Below are 22,674 nucleotides of genomic sequence, written 5' to 3' on the forward strand. Positions count from 1 at the left end.
ATTTAATAAGCGTATTCTGCTGTATTATGAATGTTTTTTTATATATTTTAAATTGCTATGAATAATTGCACTTTTATGGTTGTTCCTTTGTATAATAACCGAATAAAGTTATTGAACTGAACTGAACCTAATCGTTATATAATAATGAATCTCTGGTGATTTGCCCACTTAAAGCATTTTTAGGGCTCGGCTCAACGCGCGAAGCGCGTCTCCGCCGAGGCTCTTTTGTCGGCGTGTGTGCTTCCCAGGAGACAATCCTGGCCGCGCGCATCGCCTTGGAGGCGATTTGAAAGTGGCACGCGCCGCGCTCGGCCAGGCTGTTTCCTGGGAAGCACAAACATACCCAGGCACACCTCCCCCTGCACGCATGCGGCCACACACACACGAGCGCACATACACGCACGCAGACAGAGACACTCCCCCCTCCCCCGCACACACACACACACACGAGCACACATACACGCACACATACAGAGACACATGTACACACATCCACACCGTGATGCCTTTGAAGTGTGACGCGCATGCCCCTTGCGGTGCAGTTTACCCTATATCCAGGTGCGGCTCGCACCCATCCATGCCCGGTCGCCCGGCGCCCTCTCACCGTCCCTCCTCCGGGTCTTGCTCTGCTTCCCGCGGGTCTCCGGCTGCAGCGCGCCCGGGTCTCCCCTCTGCGGGTCCCCGTCCTCCGTAGCTCTCCAGAGCGACTCCTGGCAGAGAGTGTGTGTCCGTGGCCGCTACCTCCGGCTTCGCTGGGCAGCCCCGCACTCCTCGCTGCTGCTTGATCTGGGAGTCCTTGGGGCCGCCCCGACACCCTGTTGGCCGGAGGTCTCGCCGCGCTCCGGGCTCCTCTCTGCGGCTGCAGCCCTTTGCTCTCTGCCCCTGACCTCGGCCTTCATTGGATCGCACACTCTCCGATCCCTCTCTCAGACCCCGGAGGTCTCCGCTCTTCCTCCTTCTCCCGGCCCGCACTTCCCTCCTCCACAACTCATGCCCCTCCCCTGATTTGGACGTCCTTTTCCAGGACACCCCTCTCCTGCACCTCCTCCTCCTTCTCTCGGTCTCACCACCCCATCGGCGTAGCTAGGGGGGTGAGGGGGGCGGTCCGCCACAGGCGGCACTATATTGAGGGAGTGGAATCGAGTCTGGGGAGAATTAAATCGAGATGAGTTCACATCCGCCAATACCAGACTAGCTGCTTGACACCTGACCTGACTGGCTGTTGCCCTGCTCTTTCAGAGACTTTCGCGGGTTGGTGAGCGAGTCTTACTTTTCCGTCAGCTATGTGTGCCCTGTAAGTAACAGAAGTTTACACTGGTCAGCAGCGTCACTCGGCAGAGCAGCATTGGATCGCTCTCCGTGATAGGCTTGTTTTATTTCTCCTTTCAGAGTCTATTAGCCGAGCGCTTGCCCAAATTTCTCCCCCCTCCCCCCAATTCTCTGATTGTTTCTCTCTCCACGTTTTGCCCCTAACGGCAAATTACCAGCACTATGAATTGCAAAGTATCTGCCAGCCTGAGCTGAGGGAGCAGGCAGCTTGCCGAACACAATCCCGTCTCCTCATGTAAATGCAGGCATCCTTTTTATGCACGTATTATACGCCACATTTTTACAGCCTTTACTGGTAGGGACGGCGAATACCTACACATATTCAGACCTGCTCAACTCCTAAAAGATGCACATTCACCGTCTCCGCTGCCCTGTGTGGCAAAAATTAACAAGACGCAGGCACACATGTGTGCGCGCAGGCAGAGACTCAGACGTGTCTGTAGGGGCGCGCCTTACAGACCTGCCAGGGATGTGTTCTGAATTCCTTGCACCCGTTGACTGCTGGATGCCGGGTAAGTGTATATAAATTGCCTTTATTATGCTTTTAAAACGCGCATTTTGTCTCTCAGGCATCAGCCTGGGTTTAACTTAAAGCACAAATTAATTTAAAGCACAAATATGTTAAATCTAGTTTCTGCAGCCACATCGACCTCTGATAATTTGACAGAAGGCCGCTCGGACAGGGGATGTCGTTACCAAATGCTTGCCTTTGTAGTTTGCAAAAAAAAAAAAAAAACTTTCTTTATGTGTTTTCCTATTTAAAAAATGTGTTGTTTTGGTTCCGCTTTATGTTTGATTCGGGTGGGACCGGGGAACTTGAGATTCCGTAGAAACATCATCTGACATGGGGTAAAGGAAGGGTTAGGCCCAACCAGGTGTACAGACACAAAATAGACAAGCATTTACAATGCAATAGGTCTCGCATTTACTACAGTTTGAGCTATTGGCATTGTTGATTACAATGCCTTTTATTAATGTGTTGGTTTTTTAAACAAATAAATAAAAGGCATTGTCATTTCCAATGCCAATAGCATAAACATTCGCAAATGCGATACCTATGGCATTGTAAATGCTTGTTTAAAAAGAGATAGGTTGTCAAATAAAATCCATGAATAGGAAACTTTGTGTCTTACAGACTTGGAACAATGCTGTAATCATAGAGGGAAAGCTTGAGATTAATCAAAAGAAATGTGAGCACGTGTGTACTGAACACGTAAAGAAGAAAGCTATAAATGTATAGCGACTAACCGCAAGGGAAGATAAAATGACGAATGAAGGGGTGGGGGGGCAGAGGAAAATATTGCTGCAAATTAAAGCAGGAACGAGAAGGCACGGTGAACAGGAGGATGGAATATGGGGAGGAAAGAGAAACACAGAGGAAGGGATGAAGGGGAGAGAGCTAGAAAAGAAGGGCTAGAGGGAACATGATGGTAGAAAGGAGCAATGCAGAGGCGAGGGGACTGGATGGATAGAAAGAGGGTGAGAGGCACGGTGAAAGAGGAAGAGTGTGCGGTAGAAAGCAAGAGGGGACTCGAGCGGTAGGTGGAGAGCGATAGATGCGAGGGAAACAGCGTAAGGGGGAGAGGGGAACAGCGATAGAAAGGGAGAAGAGAGTGAGACAGCGGGTAGGGAGGGAGAAGAAACTAATGAGCAGGAGCGCGAGAGGCATGGATAGGCAGAGGGGCAGGGGAAGCGAGCGGAGGCTGGAAAGACAGGGTGGTAAGCCATGTGTGTGTGGCGGGGGGTGACTTTAATAGGGCAGCATGGCACCGAAGTAGACATGGGGCCGCCGTAGATATACGGCTGGTCCGCTGAATTTGTGCGAGCGGCCTTATTACCACACAACACGGAATGCCGTCTGCGCCCTGATCCTGGTATTACTGCAGCACTAAAAAACAAGTTCCCGCTTCCCGCCGCGCTGCCTGCGACGACCCGGAAGCGGTTGGGCAGCCGGCCAATCGCAGCGCGGCCCCAACCGGAAGTCCCGCCCCCATCGCGGCGCGAGAGAGAAGCCACTGTCCGAGGAGCCCCAAGGGCTCCTGATCGAGTCCCGGTCCCGAGATGGGGGACTGGGTGAAGAGCGGCCGGGCGCATGAAGAAGGCGGGGCTCTCATGTGGTGAGAGAGCCCCGCAAAGCGCAACCGCCGCCCGAGAGGCACGCCGAGCACCGCCAGAACAGGTGAGTGTGTTGCGGAAGAGGAGGGGTGAGTGGGGGTGGGGTGTGCGCGTGTGTCTGTTGTAGTGTGTCTGTGCGTGCGTGTGTCTGTCTGCGCGTGTGTCTGTTAAAGGGGGGGGTGCGTGTGTGTGTGTATGCAGTGTGTGTATGTGCGCATGCGTGCGGGAGCCTTTCTGTGCATGGGAATAGTAGGGACGGAGACGCGACGTGCGCGCTCACGAGATACAATCGCCAGGAGGACAAGCTCGTCACAGTCTGCTGTCTACATTCCCCGGAATCCCTGGAAAGTGGCGACATAAGTTGTCTCCCTAGACAGCAAAAGCTTCGCTTTTGCTTTCGTCTAGGCGAGATCTAAAAACGTAATAAAAAGCAGCCGTCGCAAAACGCACAGAGCGTCATTTGTGAGTGGTTTTGCAGGCACAAAAATATTGTAACTGTATTTATATAGCGCCTACAACTCCTGACGAGGTGTTGAAGCGCTTTTCAACGAGTAGCAGGAATGATTGAATTTATTATACGAAGAACAAAGCCAAAGAATTCAATAACTGACACCAGGGAAACTATTTGCACTTCTGTGGAGAGGTGCAATCTCCCACATCCTGCAAACCTGTCCTCCTTAAATTAATTATCAATTTAGATATAAAAAAAAATGATAGGGCCTAGAAGAACAGTATGCAGTGTCCTTATGCTTTGAAAGATAAACTGACAAAAACCAGGCAGAGTGAAGCGAAAGTTCTGTCTGTCCTCGGTACATCTGAAGCGCCCAGTGAAATGGCTTTTTTTCGGATTTCTGTCTCCTGCGCTCTGCTCTGCCTGTCGTTTTCCAGACACGAAAATGCTGCTGAACGAGAATACAGACTCCCCAGTGGATGGCGTGAAGGAAACAGGCGCTAAAACTTGCTCAGAAATGACCAGATGCTGTGTGTGGGGTTTTTTTGCATAATATTCTGGATTGTGTCCATATACTGGAGGTCATCTGCCACCCTGATTAATCACTGTGTTTTCCCCAGCCCAACCTACACACCGTTCACATGGAGGGGAAACACTGCGTGAAGGAGGGTGGGAAACCAGACTAGCAGATTACGTCAAAGGGTTCAGTAAAGCTTGCTAAAATATAGCTTTTTGAAGACTGTCCGCCGCTGGCACTGGTCGCCAGAGAAACTATGCAGGGCTAAACTTTGTCATGATTTCAGGCATTGGAGAGGCGCGGAACACAACAGTAATATGGTGCACATCTGTGGGAAGGCACAAAACTTGACGAATACTGGCTTTTGGTGTGGGTCTGTTTGAAAGCTGCCCTTCATACGCCCCCTGCCTGCATGGCGCTGCTGCATGGTGTTTCATTTTTATGTGCACTAACAAGACATGTAAGATGATTGGCAATTGCATTGGGCATTGGTAGATTGATTATCCTACGTCACTAAAGGACAAGTACAAGCCTGACACTTTTATTTAAGTATTAGTTATTAAAAAAAATAAAAGCCATTGTTATTTGTAATATCCATATATGTAAGTCACGTATATACAACACATATTGCATTACAAATGCTATAGGTGTCACATTTGCGAAAGATATAATTATCGGCATTGTAAATGCCATTTATTATGATTTAAAAAAATAAATCATGCGCAATGCCAATAGCTCTACCTTTAATGCTGCCGAGACCATTGCATTGTAAATGCTTGTTTTATATCTGTTTGATAGAGAATATATGTGGCCTAGCTAAACATTGAGACGGTCTTTGATATCATGGTGTGGGAATTCCTATCTCAGATGCTGAAGTCATTTAATTCTGGTCCCAACATTATAAACCTGGATCAGGCCCTGTATTTGCAGCCCATATGAGAGTAAATGTGTTAAGGTAGTGTACCAGTGAGAGGTAAAGAAAATAATTTCCTTTATTCCTTTGTCTCCCTTTATCGAACCTGTGGTCAATCTGCTTAGAATAAACTTGACAGATTAGAAGGTAAAAAGGAAATGTGACGCATATGCTGACATGTTAGTCTATTTAAAGGAGTTTGACAGTCCATACCTGATTGGAGACCTGCCCTGGCCAGCCACAAACTGACCTCATGCGTTCTTACTGGGGGGTGCTGATCAGCTGAGATGGGGCTGGTCTCCCAAACATAGCCTACTCTAGCATATATGGGATTTGAAGCATTGGGCATGACACATAGTGTGGTATTGACTTGAATATAGTCTGAGACTTGAGTGGCATATGGGACACTTAGCCTTTCTGGAAGGACCTCCCATTATCTATAATTGCTAGGTGTTAGTCATATCAGCTTTAGGGTGCTCTTCACCCAAAAAGTCTGTCTGTACCCTCTACGTTTTGCTGAAGTTTGTTTTTGTTGGCTCTACGACTCTACCCTACCACTGCTAACCAGGGCTAAAGTGTGTGTGACTCATTTAAACATGGTAAAATTGGCTACACCTGATTGGTATATTTAACTTACTCATAAATCCCTTGTAGATTGGTATACCATATACCCAGGGCCTGTACATTAAATGCGACTAGTGGGCCGTCAGCACTTATTGTGCCACCCTCTTTAGTAGCCCCTTAAAACATGTTGTAAACTGCCGATTCGACGAGGCAATATTAACCCCTTGCCAAGCCTTAAACTCTCCTTTTCTTGCATGTACGTCACCCCTAAAGTAGTCCCTAGGAAGGCAATAGGGCAGAGTGCATTATAATTTATAGGTTGGATGTGTGCTTTTAAGTTTTATGCATTCTGGTTGTGGAAACTCCAAAATCAGTTTTTCACTAGTGTGAGACCCATCTTTCCCATAGGAAAACATTTGGATGCCTTATTACATTTAGTAAGCGCTAACTTTTGATTGGAAGCGGGTAAACATTTCATGTTTGGTTTATAAGAAATTTTAATTAAAAATCTTCTTTGATGGTAAAGTTGAATTTCAAGATACCAATTTGAAAGTGCCACTTTTAGAAACATGCCATGTTCCTGTCCTAACTTGGTACCTGCAGCCTGTTCTGAGTCACGTGACTGGGTGTAGTTGGCAGTTGAACTTCACTTATTCCTTTCAAGAAAGCCACACAGTAGAGGAATTAGGTGTGCCTGGATGAGCCATCAACTGGCAGGAGGGTTAGGGGGCAGAGCAGGACACATCCCCACTTGCAAGTTAATAGGCTGTACTCTCCCTTCACACAAAGGACTTGACACCACTCTGTTATTCATGCAGCCAGGTTGGAGCCAGGGCAGGGAAGTTAGCAAACTTCAAAGAAAATCTCTAGAAATTTTTCCAGCTTCAAAGAAGGCACCAGGTATAAAAATAGGACCCTCGCACAGATTTTTCAACTCACTTCTTGGGACTGCAGAAGGACTCAGTGCTGCCTGCTTTGTACTCCACAAGATTCCTTTGCTGCACCTGGAAGGGCTACTTTGAGGGTTCAAGGTGGGCTTTAGGCAGCAAAGGCTTGCCGATCTGCATGAGCCCTGTTTCATTACGTGAACCCAGAGTGACTCCAAGGGCTAGTTGGCAGGCTTCCTCATCAGTGCCTCAGGGACAGAAAAGGATCTAATCATCTTGAATGTGCACCTGGACCCAGCCTGAGTGAGTCCTAACCCACCCAAGGGTGCCCCTCCAATCCTGTACTCTTGGTGGTTGTCCTAAAGGTACCCAAATCAAAAACTTGGGCCTTCAAACATTTGTGCTAAAATCTTCTCTGAGAACCGAGCGTAGACCGGAACCAACCTGCTTGTCTATACGCCCAAGGAGCATCGCCAGTCAGCCTGACTTCAGGGCAGCTCCTGCTACATTCTTTTCCAAAGCAGCAAATCCTGTTCATTGGTCCTTCACTAAAGGGGGTATCTGGCTTCCTGGAACTCGTATCGGCTACAGCCTCCTGCCTCATCCTGCTGATGATTTTCCATTTCCAAAAAGACCAAACAGAAATCTTCACCGTGACTTCATCCAGTGGCTCCCCGACGACAACGCCTCCTTGGACATTGCCTGCAGCCTTGCCTGCTGAACTTTACCTTCCCAGTACATTTTCTTCAAAACATTTCCTAAGTACGAAGGTAAGCTCTGACTATGACAAATCTACTTTTTAGGTCGAGCCTGGGCAGCACATGTGCTGCTCTGTGAGGCATGCTGTATTCAGGTATGGACTTGAAGCTCCGACCTTTTCCCGCCCATCTTTTCAATTGGCTCTTGTTTCTGCCCTTTCTTAATCATTGCTTTTTATTCATGAATGGGGTCATGGATCATATTAAAATGGCCTTGGATGATGATAAAGCAGTGCTGCTGGTCTTGTTGGATCTGACAGCAGCCTTCGATACGGTCTCATCAGAACTTGATTCTTCAGCAGAGTGAGGCCGGTTTGCAGGGACAGGCACTTAATTGGCTTGTCATCTTCTTAGACCAGCGCACTCAGACCATCAACCTGGGTCCATTTCGTTCCCAAACCTTGAAACTTACTAAGGGGGTGCCCCAGGGCTATTGTCTGAACCCTGCTTTGTTCAATATCCATGTGGCCCCCCTTGCCAAGGTCATCAGGGAGTACGGTTTTACTCCTTTTTCCCACGCTGATGATACCCAACTGCTCCTGTCCTTTGATAAGGACACTGAGTTCATTGATCAGCGTTTTGCAAAGGGCATGTTAACCATATCAGAGTGGATGATGGAACACTTTCTTCAGCTAAACACGTCCAAGACAGAAATCTTGCTGTTTGGTTCAGATCAGGCTCCCTGGTCCCCTAGGTGGCCTCGAAATACTGGACCACCTTGCCGGAGGACTTGCGCAAATGCTCCAGTCTTTTCCGCTTTAGGAAACTCCTGAAGACTGAATTATTCAGGGCTTAATCCGTGACCGCCCGTGTCTGTCTGACTTCCTCTCTATGATAGTGCGGTGATTCCTGGGCTTTACAAATCCCTAACATACATACATACATACATACATGCATACAGCCTGCCGCGTCTAAAGAAAAGGCACTTCTGCCATTAAAGTGAAAGCACAGCACGGGGCGCTTTACAAAAAAAAAAAAACATTTGTTTGCGTTTCACTTTAATGGTGGCCGCGCCCCTTTCTTTAGACGCGGCTCGCTGTAACCTGAATACAGCAAGCAGCTTCTAAAGAAAGGGGCGCAGGCGCCATTAAAGTGGTCTTGCATTTGCAAGAGTTTGAGCTATTGGTATTAGAAATGACAATGCCTTTTATATATGTTGGTTTTCAAAACACTTAATTAAACGGCATTATCATTTACAATGCGAATAGCTTAAACTCTCCCAATTGTGAGACGTATTGCATTGCAAATGCTTGTTGTATCTTGCTTGTACTCCATCGGGTTAGACCATATTTATTACGTTTGGTCCTGTCTTGCACTACTAGATGTCCACAGTTGGCGCTTTGATCTTTTAGGCTTTCTGCTTTACAGGGGAGAGTGTGATTAAAGAATTTCTGTAGCGGAGGGTGGGCTTAAGGAATTTCTGTAAGTATTTGGGTGCTGTAATGTCTTGCTGAATATCTAGTGTATGCCTGTTGATGGGTTATCTTTATATTGATCAGGCCTTCCTAACATTTGAGGAGGCCAAAACTCAGTTCTGTATAGCGGCAGATCAGTTCTTGCTCTGTCAGGTTAATAAAGGCCCTGCAAGACACTTGGGGGAGGATGTTCATGGTTGGCTACCAGAATCTGTGGGATTTCAGGAGCTCAGTTGATTGTTGCAAGGTGGACACCCATTGTTCTCCCAGTAGCAGTTTAAATTTGCAGAGCATCATTGCTCTGATTTTTTTACTCCAGTTGAAATGGGAGCGGGATTATGGACAACAACTGTCCGATGCAAACTGGAATAGGTTGGTGGGGTACCCCAAGAATGTGACAAGTAATACCTACTTTGATTAACCCACTTTAAATTCATACATCTGGTATATTCCACTCCATTGGCTGTATGTAGAATTACCTCACTTGCCCTTGTTGCTGTCCTCATTTTGGGGTGGATACATTTGATTTTTTGCATATGGTTTGGTGGTGTAGAGTGGCGACAGACTACTGGATGAAAATAGTAAATTGATTAAATACATGTCTGGCCTAAATACAATGCCTAAGAAGAGCAAAAACAATTATAGATTTGTGGTGTAGGTGCTGTGTTCGCAAAGCGAGGTGTGCCAATAGGCTGAATGTACAAAAAAAGCGTAACTTTAAGATACTGTTTAAATATGTATGGTGATGGTTGATTACAGAGGAGATCTGTATTACCACTATCTTTCCAGATGCATAGTTGCTTGATAATCTGAGAGACTGGAGAAAATTATAAAATTGTTTGGAGAAGATGCTTGGGAGGAAAGCTTTGTATAAAAAGTGGTTTATTGTAAATTTGAAATGGACTTTGGAAACCTTCTGCACTGCTGTGATGCTTGGAGGCTACCCACCAGTTTCTCCGAGACACATGCTGTATTCCATGAACAGTGTACTGTATGACCATGTATGTTACAATCCAAACACAACAAGATGATGGACGGAGTGCTGAAACATTTAAACCACTCACCTCAGTCAAAAGAAATGGGGTTAATCCATTATTCTTTTGCTCACTATGCCACCCCAGTTTGGACCCAGCCATGTGCAGATCAGCCTTCACCCTGCTCCTCATGGGAACAGTTAAGCCTGAACTAGCAGGCCAGGTCCTCCTTGGACTGGAAACAAGCATCCTGGGGCCAGTTTCTGGTTATCACCTCATCAGCCAAGCAAGCTTGACTCCAGTGGCACAACGAGCAAGGGGACCCATGTCTGGAGATACCCTTTGCCACTTGGGGGGAACATAGCAAACACAGCAAGATGGTTGACAGAGTGCTGAAACTTTTCAACCACTCCCCCCCCCCCCCCAGTCAAGAGATCTGGATTTAATCTATCGTTGTTTTGCTCACTATGCCACCCTACTTGGACCCATCCATATGCAAATCAGTCTTGACCCTGCTCCTGAGGGGAACAGTCCAGCCTGGACTTCCAGGCCAGGTCCTCCCTGGACCAGAAACAAGCATCCTGGGATCAGTTTCGGGGTATTACCCCTCATCAGCCAGGCTAGCTTGAATCCAGCGGCTCAGTGAGCAAGGACCCACGTCTGGGCATACCCTTGGCCACTTAGGGTGAACATAATAAACACAACAAGATGATGGACGGAGTGCTGAAACTTTTCAACCACTTACCCCAGTCGGGATGGACTGTTCCCATGAGAAGCAGGGTCAAGACTGATTTGCATATGGCTAAACTGGTCTAAAATGGTGTGGCATGGTGAGCAGAAGAATGATGGAATTAACCCAGATCTTCTGACTGGGGGTGAATGTTTGATTTGTTCCGCATTCTGTCTATCATTTGTGTGTCTTTTATTTTCTCACCCTAAGTGCGCCGGGTATGCCCAAGCATGGGTCTCGGGTTTACTGTGCCACTGGATTCAAGCTAGACTGGCTGATGAAGGGTGATACCCCAAATCAGGTCACAGGGTGCTTGTTTCTGGTTCAGGGAGGACATGACTTGGCAGTTCGGGCTGGACTATTCCCATGAGGAGCAGTGTCAAGACTGATTTGCATATGGCTGTGTCTAAACTGATCTGCCAAGGGGAGCAAAAGAAAGATGGATTTAAAGCATATGCCTTGACTGGGGGTAAATGTTTGATTTGTCTGCATTCTGTCCATCATTTGTGTGTTACTGTCCACTCAGACTGAATTTCTTTGTTAAATGTTAATAAATAGCAAAAGTTGATTGCCAAAAAAAAGCATCTAGTATAAATTTCCAGTTATTTTAAGCAATCATTAAGATAGGAGGCGCATTCAAGACAGGTCATAGCTCGGTCTTACTCCTCTTCCTTTTTCATCCAAATAACAAGCCACTCTTCATGGTGATCTCTAAGATACTTAGACATTCTCCAAGTTTCCAAGCATTAATATATTGTAAGTATATGAAAGCAATTAGCTCCAGAGCGTACCCTTAGGAATACCCTTAATTGCCTCTCTCGTATGCGGCTTAGTAGGGACTCCTGTGCCACCGCAAAAAGTCAGGATGAGAGAGCAGACCAAGCATGGTGTCTCTTTAAAGTGCTTGGTTGTGAGAAAACCAGGCAGATCTGCTTAGAGGGTCTCTATGCAGGAAAACCATAGAAAAAAGAAACCATATTCATTGAAAGTATGTATTATGTAAGGCCATGCAAGTTTATCAGATTCTTTTCTGTCTTTGACATACGCAAGTACTAGCAGATTGCCCATTCAGGGGTTTTTATGTCTGTTGTGAATAAGACTCATTGAAACAAACCCATTCCATACGAATGGTATTGCTGATATGACGTTGATTGTCTGCTATTGTTTCTTATGAATATTTAACTCCACATTGATTGAGAGTTGTTATATAGTTTGGTAAGCCATGTTGACTCTCAATTTCAGAACAGCATGTAGAATTCTATTGCGAACAAAACTGGCCTGGCACATTTGCCCACCTTCAGAATCTTGATGGTGATATACACTTGCTCCTTAGAAATAGGCCTTATGGAAGACTCCAGCTGCTGTCTCCTTAGCTTCAGCAAGTTAAGGTGACAGAAGACAGCTTTAGCTGGGGATTTTGTAGAGATCACAGTAATATGCAATGAATCAGTATCAGTCTGTCGTCATTGCACCATTGGCTGTTCTGATGGCGGTGGTCACTCGCATATTGGAATTGTCTGATTAAGTGGGCAAGACTTTCTGTCTTGTTAACTCGCTTCTAGAATGTACACCCAGTTAGTTTATGCTGGGAAAGGGCCCTGCACATGGTTTTGTTTTGGACTACAGTACACCAAAATCTGCAAAAACGTTTCCCCTCTGCACATCTCTCGGTCTATCAATACCTTGGGTACAACCTTGGTGGCATCCCAGGCTGTTTAGGGTGAAGTGGCAGCTGTGTTCAGAGCTATGTATTTTCTTAGCACTTGTCTGAGAATGTGTACATTGTCTGGTTTGTGAAACAGTGTAGGGTTGAACTTTTGGGTCTTACGATCTTCGACTATCAGTATTGATCACAGATGCAGTTAAACTAAAATGTGGACTGAAACACCTGACAGCTGACTCGTTTTCAGGAAAGCAAGAAGTCATAATCTACCTGCCATAATGTGGAATGTCTTGTTGTGTGTTGTAGTTCCGTTGCTTGGGATGTAACAACCTTAAGTCATCGGTTAGATTGTGCTCCATACCTAAACTAAAACAGAAAAGGTGGATTAATTTGGAGAGCATACATAAGTTGCCAGAGATTCAACTGAATTGAGTACAGCACTCTAGACCTAAGAAAAGACCTTCTGTGTCGTTTAGGAGACATCTATAGCATCTCGTTCCGTCCCTAGACTGGCATGAAAATCAAGTCTCTAGCATTGGTTTTGCCATTTTCCACGTTCCTCCTTCTCTGACACTGACTGTCTATTTGGAAATGAACCCTACAAAGTAGTAATACTTATCCCAACTGTTTGGCTATACTCTAAGTACCCCCATGTTTGTTTCTGCATCAGCTACCACGCTATGTGCAAATGTTCATTTTAGTACACCTGGTAGGTGCTGAACTTCAGACCCATAATGATTTACACAACCTGCTACTACATCTGACTTAATATGAATGTACTGAATTTGAATTCCCTGTTAGAAAACGTGGCAAATGAATTTTAAATGCCCCGACTCAAAAATATAACGAGAATACTTTAACATACTAGCATCTTTCCTTTCCAGTGGTATGATAGTCAGTAAATGTATTAATGCTACGTATTCTATTCTATGTCAAGTTACATCGGTGGTAGGTAGAATGCATCTAAGAGTCTTGAAACATCATTCCATGCAATACAGCGTGGCTGTCTGTTCAAGCAGTGTTCACTAGTTTCTCTAAGAAATTGTGTATTTTGGAGTAGCTTCCCCCTATTTTTATGAACTCCTGTTCCCTTACCCGAGTATTCATATTAACTCTTTAAAATGTAGCTAACTTTCATGACTTTGTATACATTTTCATTTTAATAAGTCTTGGTTAATTTCCTTGCACTATACACTTTTTAACAGTGAGGTTTTTTTTAATCCAAAGTTAAGTAGAAGCTAGGCTGCCTAGATAATTATTTTAAGACCAAGAGCCTGACAACTTTGAATGTCAGAGCCGTAGTCGTGTTAATACTTGACTGTTTGGTTTTGTAATATGACTGTACAGTCTTAGTATTTGGTTTAAAAAAAAAAAAATAATATACATGTAAATTAAATTTCAGAAATGATGCATCATGGTGATTTTGACTTTTTTTTAATGTTGAAGTCTATAATGTCAATAGAAAGGACACCTTATCCTATTTAGTATTAATGTTAGTTACCTAAGGTTTTTAAAGTACCTTTGCCTTATAACATTTTAGTATCTGTGAAAATAAAAAACTAAAACCGAAATCAGTGATTCATTTGGATATCATACATGAACTGAAGTTATACATTTAAGCTTATCATAACAACTAATTTGTTCCAATCAACATGAAGTGATTCCATTCCTTTAAAGAAGTTAAGCAATAAGGTGCTGGGGAACGCATATATTAATCAGACTTTCTGGTACAGCCTGTAAATGTAACCTCTGCTTTATTTGCTCTTCTTTTAGGGTTGGCCCGGGCAAAATCAGTTCCTACAAAAACATACTCCAATGAAGTGGTTACCTTGTGGTATAGGCCACCGGATGTTTTGTTAGGTTCAACAGAATATTCTACACCAATTGATATGTGGTAAGTCTAAAACATTTCTCAAACTGTTTTTCCTGGAGTAATTGCTTGCAGACTAGAATCTGTGTTGTCATTAGGTGTTCTCTTAGATCATTTGGTACTTTAAGAAATATTATGTAGTCGGAAAGATAAATCAGAGATTTAGATACTCCGTGCTTAGATCTATATGGAACCTGCACGCCACCCATTAAGACCCAAACATAGAAATGGCTCATCAAGCCTTTGATACTTCCAAAATCAAAGCACATGAGTAACACTGACTTGTTTTCATAATTCAAGATCCTCATATCTTCATGGATATTCTAAACAATATTTCCCTACCTGCCCACTGAGGACAAAATCCTGTGTAGCCTTTATACAGTACATCAGTTTCAACAAGGAGTTGCTCTTCAGCAATCTTCGTTCATCTTTTTGTATTGAGTTTCATTTCCCAACTATTAATCCCCCACATGATTTCAACTATATCCAGTATCTTTCCTTCTGCTTTTATCCTGGGCTAAAGGACTTTCTCACAATGGACGTGTGTTGGACCTTACCAGCTAGTTTTTGCACTTGTGGAAGTTAAGTTTCAGTATGGTTGTGGCATATGTTTGCAACCGAGGCAGAAGGGGACATGGCAACTCTTTTGATTCTCTTGAGAGTTACCTATATTGGAATATGAACTGAGGTATCATGGGAAATACTGGCTCCTTTTCTGTGCGACTATACCTGATCAGAATACATAGACGTTTTATTCTGGCTGATACTGAGGGAGATATCCCTCCTTGCTTGACAGCTCTTTCGCAACCAGGGGTACCTTGAAAAATGTGCTAGCTATTTCAGTTTTAGCTTTCCATAAATGAGACATTCAAACGGAGGGTGAGACATTCAAACAGAGGAAGCTAGTGTGTTTTTAGTAAGTGCTCACTGAAGCCATGGTTGTGACATGCCAAAAGGAAGATGGCTCCATATGAATTTACATTCAGTGTTAGCCAATTAGTTATTGATGGCAGATTTTGTAAACTCTGTCATTACGAATATTGAATTAAATGTGACATCGGACAGCAGACACCACAGAAGTCACTGTTTCAAGAGCTCCAGGAAGCTGGTAGAGAATTCAGCTCCTTGTGTTAGGTCTCAGATTTCGATTTGGCATATTTATTTTGCCCCTCACTGTTCTGTCCCTTAGGTGTTTGGTGCATTGGGCAAGTTAGAAAGAAAATACTTCTCCACCATCTGTGGAAAAGATGAGCCAGGTTGGAGGTGGTGCACCGTTGACAGACGCCATATGTGACTTGCTTATGGCGCAAGGTATGAAACGAGTGAATATATTTTAGTTGCCTTGTTCTACAAACTGGGACATTCTTGAATTGTATAAGCACGATTCTTTAGAAGACTGTTTTGAAACAAGACCAGTTCTAGAATAAAGACCTATTCGGTGTCCAAGGAAAAGATTAGATAGGTTGGAGGTTTTCACCAAACTCGACTGAAGAAGTTAATTGGTAAAAATATGCAGTATAATTACTGTGAGAGACAATCACAATTTGGACATCTGGCCCTAAAACTGAGTCACTCTGTAATTTCAGTAAGATGTAGAGCTGTTTTGAAATTAGCCGTATTTGGCTCAGCATCACTCACGAAAAGACTAACCTTCAGCTTTGATTCTTTATAATTTAGAAGTGAGATGCTAAATGTTATTAATATAGGAGAGTGAGTAAACAACTACACTGTACATGCTTTTGTCACATGATTACTTCCTTTTTAAATCAATGGATAGTGCGCCAACTTTAGGAAATAGAAGATTATAAACGGATGATTCTGATCATAATCTGCAGTAGAAAATGTATAAAGATTACTGTGACCTAAGGACACTTGAGCTGTGCATACTATTTGGGGATAAATGTAGGAGGTGATGTAAGCCAGCTTAAGTGAGGAGGTGGAGTGCACACTGAGTGATGACATTGTCAACCAGTTGCTAGTAAAAATGAAGGATTCAGAAGTTACGCTATGTGAACTCTTGGTGATTGTAAATGTGTCAATTCATGAACAACTTCATTGTGTTTTGTTTGTTTCCATTGATATCATTCCATTATAGAAAAAACTTCCAAAAAGATTATTTGTTAAGGCAGTTGGTTGGAAAAGACAAACAGTAGACTGTCCTGAGAAAGTTGGCAAAATGTCTGTGGCTACCAAAACACAGCGTCTTTGTGGGAAAGTCGTCCTTTTTGCCCTAATCACCCCCATTTTTTTGTTTTGACTGAACTGGTGGTAACTGATTCTGACTGTGCCATGGACTCTGCAATCCAGGCCCAGGGTAAGTGGCCTTTTTAAAAGGTATATGGTAACTCGGTGTAATTACAATTGGTACTGCCAACCTACCTGTACATCCCTAGTATATGGTGCGGCATGTATGTGTATAGGCCCAGCAAGTTTAAGGCACTTAAGTATGCACTGCTGTGTTGCCAGCTCTCATTTTAAAAGTTAGCCCTGATTTTCAAGCTGCTTTTAAAATGAAATTATATACAAATTCGACTTCGGATTTATAGGTACTTCCAAAGTAATAAACTACCTTGGTTTTACATATAGTCACCCCTCTTAGGTCTACTCTAGGTGCCCCCAGGGCCAGGTGCCTTGTAAAAATAAGCAGGGACATTTTAAAAGATGTTGTGTATGCCCTGGTGAGAGAAAAACTACAAATTTCATTTTTCCATTGTATAATTTTATCTCGATAGGCTAGAATGGGAATACTTTAATAAACTATAACTATTGACAGTAGTAAGCTAAAATAACATTTCAGGGACTTAAAAGATTGGTAATGATATATCCAGCAATTTGCCACTGTTGAATGTATCATAACTAGTATGGAAAAGTAATTAAAGAACTTTCTTTTCTGTGAGCCAAAATCCAGCCTTCTAACCAACTTCCCCTGATGGGCCAGTCTTGACAGTCTGAGCCAAACTGCTTTGATGAGGTGATAAGTGGCCAACATAGATACAGAATTTATCTGTTGGGGGGGAGATCTGCAGCTGCAGAGAACAGGCCAGAAAGGGGGCTGGTTAAACAAACTAGACTACAAAGAGAGAGGGGTAGTAAGGATGCAAGCCAGACCTACCCCCTCTTCCTGTACCCCTCAGCCAGATGGTAGGCACAAAAAGAGTGAAATTTGGAGTTGGTTTGGGAGGTGAGTGTTATAGGAAATGAGCCACGCCAGTAGGTTAGCGTAGCCAGATCCTAACCCCAAGGAGAAAGTTTCTCCATTTTGAATTTGAAAGTACAGTGCTTTGTGGGAAAAATATAGGCCACATTTTGGAGGAAGCGGTCATACTTTTGGGTGGTACTCTGTAGCCCGTTGGTCAAGGGTGCCCCCCCCTCCTTACCCACTTGTTGCCCCAGAACACTGAATAAATATGGGAGACCTGCATAGCCACTCGGATCCTGTGCCTGAAACTGCAAGGAGACAGACTGCCCTACCGAAACCCTGACCTGCACCAAGAGGACTTCACTCTGAATGACTGCGACTGCTGCACACTAAGAAAATACAGCCTAAGGACTTTGCCTTGCTTCCAAAAGACAATGAGTGGACTTCCTGAAAGCAACATGTTAAAAGAGCTCCACCTTCATCATCTCCAGCAAGAAGAACCCAGCTGACCACCTTCAGTTGGAGTCTAAAGTATGTGGTCAGGTGCATTGTGGGAAATGTAGTCCCAAGGTCCAAGGAGCAACTCAGAGACTCTAGAACTTTGGATTTTGATTGTGGCCACTTTGAACACCCAGAAGTAACTTCAGGAAGCACCTTCTGAAGTTTGGAGAACTTTTGTGAAAAAAGCTCCATAAAGTGACCGACTCGCCAACGAGAGCCAAGCCGTTGACTTCGAACCGCAACTCAGCTTGGATTTCAGATTCATCCCGCAGTGAGCTCAAGACTTCGAGGTTTTCACTGAGGCCTCACACAAATCCAAGACACCTTCGTCGACTCGAATCCCAGCCTGAAGGGGAGCCTCGCATGATGACGAGAGAAAATCCTTGTGAAAAGTTTCTAATGTGAAGGTAACATTTTGACTGAGGCCTCCTGCTTAGAGTATCTGATCGGGGCCCCATCGTGGTAGGTCAGAAATTTTGACTTTGTTCTGGTCTAGCACGACCAGATGTCCCAATTTGGCGCTATTGTTTTTTCGGTTCTAGAATGTGTTTGTTTAAAAATTCATATCTCTGTTTCCCTACATTGGATTTTTGTCATTTTAATCATACAAATATTCCCTATGTTTATAAATTGGTTGTGGATTTTTTTTGCATGTTGCCGTACCTATTTAATGTATTGGTGTTTTTAAATGATTTACACATCAGTCTCCTAAGTTACACCTGCCTGTTCGCATCCTGCTACTGAGGGTTGATCAATGGACTAATTTATTGAGACCTTGACTGGACCTTATATTGTGTTGGTGGCCTTATTGCTAGAGTTAGGTGCATACTTAACTCATACTAATAATAATTCACCTTCCAACAGTCAGTGTATTTATGAATCCATTGTTCCTTGACTTGAGAGGTTTGAAGGGGTCTCGTCCTCCACCCCTCCCTTTTAAAGTGATCAGAAAATTGAGATCGTAGATAAATTGACGTTTGTAGAATGAATCACATAAGACTGCTTTGTAAGAGAGTATATTATGAATAAGACACCGGGGGGGATTTAAAATTAGAATGAGATTCCCATAAATACAAGCATGTTAACTTATATTTGTATATAATGCTAATATTTACCTGTTGGTTTAATGTTCTGTGTTATTTGGCTTCTTAACTTGCTAAAATGTGACAGGCATCAAAGTATGAGTGTATGTTTAGCAGTTAAATATTTGTGTAAATATACCATTTTACAATTCCATGTATTCTCAAAACATAAAATAAATATGGATATATACCAATAAAATGACCAAAAAATAAATACAGACGGAAATATTTAAAAAAAAAAAGCATAAAACCAGGAGCCCTAATGATGAAATTATGTTGAGTAGACTAAGGGCAGACAAAGTATTTTGTTGTCTCTATGGATGTTGACTGTTGGCTTTTTGTTAATTTTGTAATAAAAGTAACAGTTCACTACATCTGTTAATTGTTGCTATAATGTGGTCAGAGTTTTACTAACGTGGCTAAACATATATTGAGTTAAAATTTGGAGGTGTTCTTTTATGCAACCTTGTAATGGTGGTAGTCATTGGTGACAACAATAAGACAAGATAGCCAGTGTTGTTTTCATGATAGCAAAATGTACCATCTATTTAGTGCCAAGGATTTCTTATGGAATGCAGGTTGTGGACTGTTCTTGGTCATGTCTTTCGTTTCATTGATCGATGCTGCTTGTTTGATAGAATGTGAGATACTCTCATTAAGACGACTCAACGGAACAGAGGTAGGATCTTGTCTACTGCTCCTGGTTTCAACTCCAGCATTGAGGCAATCATCTCCTGTCAGTTCATCGCATGACCTGGACTAGATTCTTAGGCACCTACTTGAAAATGTGATAATGAAGGGAGCAGTGGAAGAACCAAAAGCCCCCATCAAGTATGAGGGTTTCTGTCCTTTTTCTACAGTACTAGACCAAAAAGGGATTTAAGACTGACACCCCAACTCTATTAATAGAAGATCAATTTAGGTTGTCTAGGCTGATACAGAAAGGTTTCTTGAAGTCCTATAGGTATCCATATTCACAGTCCAAGTTTATTGACAGATTGAAAATATATTTCGTTGTCAAAACATATAAAATATCAAAAAACAAAACATAGCAGTTGATCATAATAAATAGATTAAAAAAAACATAATTCCCACTTATTCACAAATAATACAATAAATGGGGGAGACTCAAAACACAATGATTCATTAAGATTGGGTTAACAGCTTTTGACTAATGAATCAAGCTGCTACAATAATTTGGATACTCCTACCACAACTATAGTTGAAGAATCGTTTTTACAGAACCTAAGGGCTTGCTTTCTATCTGAAAAACTCAGGCACCATCATAAGGGGACAATACACTTACTTCTAGGGTTGTCCTATTGTAAACAGAAAAACATCCAGTGTTCTGTTTCGTTTAGAAAAATACAAGAAAAACAACGCTAGTGCCAAAATTTGTCAGGTTCCATGCTCAAGTATAGGTTGCAATTGGCAGGGACCCATATCTAAATTGCAAAATCAGTGAACGGGCACCCACCGGTTGAATAACATTTAAACATTCCTCAATTTTTAGGCACAGATATATGCAATAAAAAAATGTCTGGTGAGGCTGCCTGTGCAACTGGACGAGTCGCTTTGGACAGCAGCGCTCTTCTAAAATCGTAAGATCTAGGCTTATCTATGGATTCTTACCATAAACCAGCCACTTTATCTTCATGGACAATTGCAGTTTGATATTTTTGCCAAGTCCCTCTCTATAATGAAGTAGTTAACTGGTAACCCAGATACTCACCCAATAAGGTAGCTGCCTCAGAGCAGCAGCACTATAACAGGGTTGATACCCATGTCCAAAGTTAATGGCGCCAAGTGTGTTCTCCTCCCTAAACCAATAAGGGCTCTAATGAGGTTATTTTCAGTAATGCCCAAGTTAGCCATGTTACAGTGGCCCCATAGTTCAGCACCATATAATGCGCACCCCTTGCTTGCATCTTGTAGATTTACATAGCTGGAAGAATTGGGAACCAAGAGGCCCTTTTTACGAGCCAGAGGATTGCACGGCTCTATAATTTATCATATGTAAGCTTTTACGGCTCTGTGGGGCCCAAGAGCCAGAATCGGCCGGGTGAATCCATAGGTAATCAAACTCCTGACCCTTTCCAGAACTTCCTTTTCTAGGCATACAGTGCCCTTCGCTCTTTTCTCCTTAGAATAGGTCATCTGTTAAGTTTTGGCAGCATTAATTTCAGGGCCATATTCAGAGCAGACCAGGCTGAAATTATCCACAAGGATTTGAAGACCCATCTTAGTTTCGGCCAGTAAGAGGGCATAATCGGTAAAAAAGAGGCGGAACTTTCTGACCTGCCAAGCTAGGGAAGTGGTTGACAAAATTAACAAATACTTAATGCTGTTTTTGATATAAAGAAGAAAGCGAGTAGGTGCCAAGACACAGCCCTGGTGCACACCCTTGTCAGTGCGAAGTGGTTGGGTTAGCTCCCATCTTGTGCCACACCGAACTCTATTAGAATTCTCCTGGTGGTTGCACATGATTATATTATGTTACAGGGGGTCCCCATCCCCATGTAGGACCTCCCATAGTTTCTTTCTAGGAACCAAATTAATAGGAGCTTGGTAGTCTATGAATGCCACAAAACGATCCCCCCCCACCAATATCTGCGGTTTTGCCCCTTAATCAGGAGGAAGTGGAAAACCTGGTTCATCTAGCTGGGTTTTAACCGAAAGCCTGCCTGTAGGTCGGATAGAATGATTTTCATTGGTCCAGTACAAAATCCGCTCCAAAACTTGCTTTCAGAAAATAGTGTGCTTCATTCATCTTTGTGTCACACAAAATAATTTGAAGATAGTTAATAGCTCATCTAAGCCCTCTTGTGTCTAAGATATTTTGGGCTAGCTATTTTCTTCTGCTGTTGTACCTAGAAATTAGATGTGGCATTATATTACCGGAGACATCTCTGTCTCACAGAGAAATTAAAGATATTCTTAAGGATGTCAGTTTGAGCAAAGATCCCAATAGAAGCCACTCCTTCTCCCCCAGCTGTCCCAGATTTCCATGCAGGAACTTTATTTATATTTTATTTGAGGATGCATATTACCATTGTGCCTCCCCATGGTTCAGTCTAGTGACAAAGAGTAAAATTGAATGGCTAAGACTTCAGGATTTTTTGTGATTTTTAAAGTGATGCAAATGCCGTTAGCATACATGTACAAAACCAACCTATATGAATGAATCAGTGGGGCCGTTTATAGATTGAATAATAGAGGGTACAATATTGACTCCTGGGGGACCCTGCACAATAACAAGTGGAATATAGAAGAAATAGTTCCAGCTGTGACTTAATATGCCATTCTAGGCATAAAGCTGTAAACACTAGGTATGGCCTTCAATACTGTAATAATCTAGCAATACCTGACGATGGACTATATCGAAGGCTGATAAAAGGGCCAAAAGAATTAGTGCTGCAGGAAGTTTGGCATCTGTATGTTATTGTAGTTTTTGTAGTGCTAGAATCACAACTGCCCTTGTGCTATACCTGGGGCAAAAACCCACTTGAAGAGGGTGCAGCAGTTAATTATACTTGATGGAAACAGATGTCTGACAAAAGACTGTATGCTCCAGTATCTTAGCCATGTAGGGCATATCATATATGTGGCTGCGTTCAGACAGGACTTCAGATTTCAGTGCCAATTTCTTCAACAGTGATCTAAGAATAGGTTACAGTGTAGCTTCAGGTCATCTATGATAACATCTCAGAATTTTACACCCTGTTTTATACGTTGTCTGTGCATTGTTTCACAAAGTCATTAAATA

At 43.2% G+C, this 22,674-nt stretch overlaps 1 protein-coding gene across 5 annotated transcripts in view; it reads left to right on the plus strand.

Moving 5' to 3' along the window:
* LOC144782165 (cyclin-dependent kinase 17-like) overlaps positions 1-22,674 on the plus strand; it is a 588,354-nt gene that overhangs the window by 413,235 nt on the left and 152,445 nt on the right. For all 5 annotated transcript variants that reach the window (XM_078661374.1, XM_078661372.1, XM_078661371.1 and 2 more), the window contains one exon: positions 14,090-14,210. In XM_078661374.1, coding sequence (XP_078517500.1) covers positions 14,090-14,210 — 121 coding nt within the window. The remainder of the gene's footprint in view (positions 1-14,089; positions 14,211-22,674) is intronic.

The sequence above is a fragment of the Lissotriton helveticus genome, chromosome 9 (assembly GCF_964261635.1).
Source record: "Lissotriton helveticus chromosome 9, aLisHel1.1, whole genome shotgun sequence".
Classification (NCBI taxonomy): domain Eukaryota; kingdom Metazoa; phylum Chordata; class Amphibia; order Caudata; family Salamandridae; genus Lissotriton; species Lissotriton helveticus.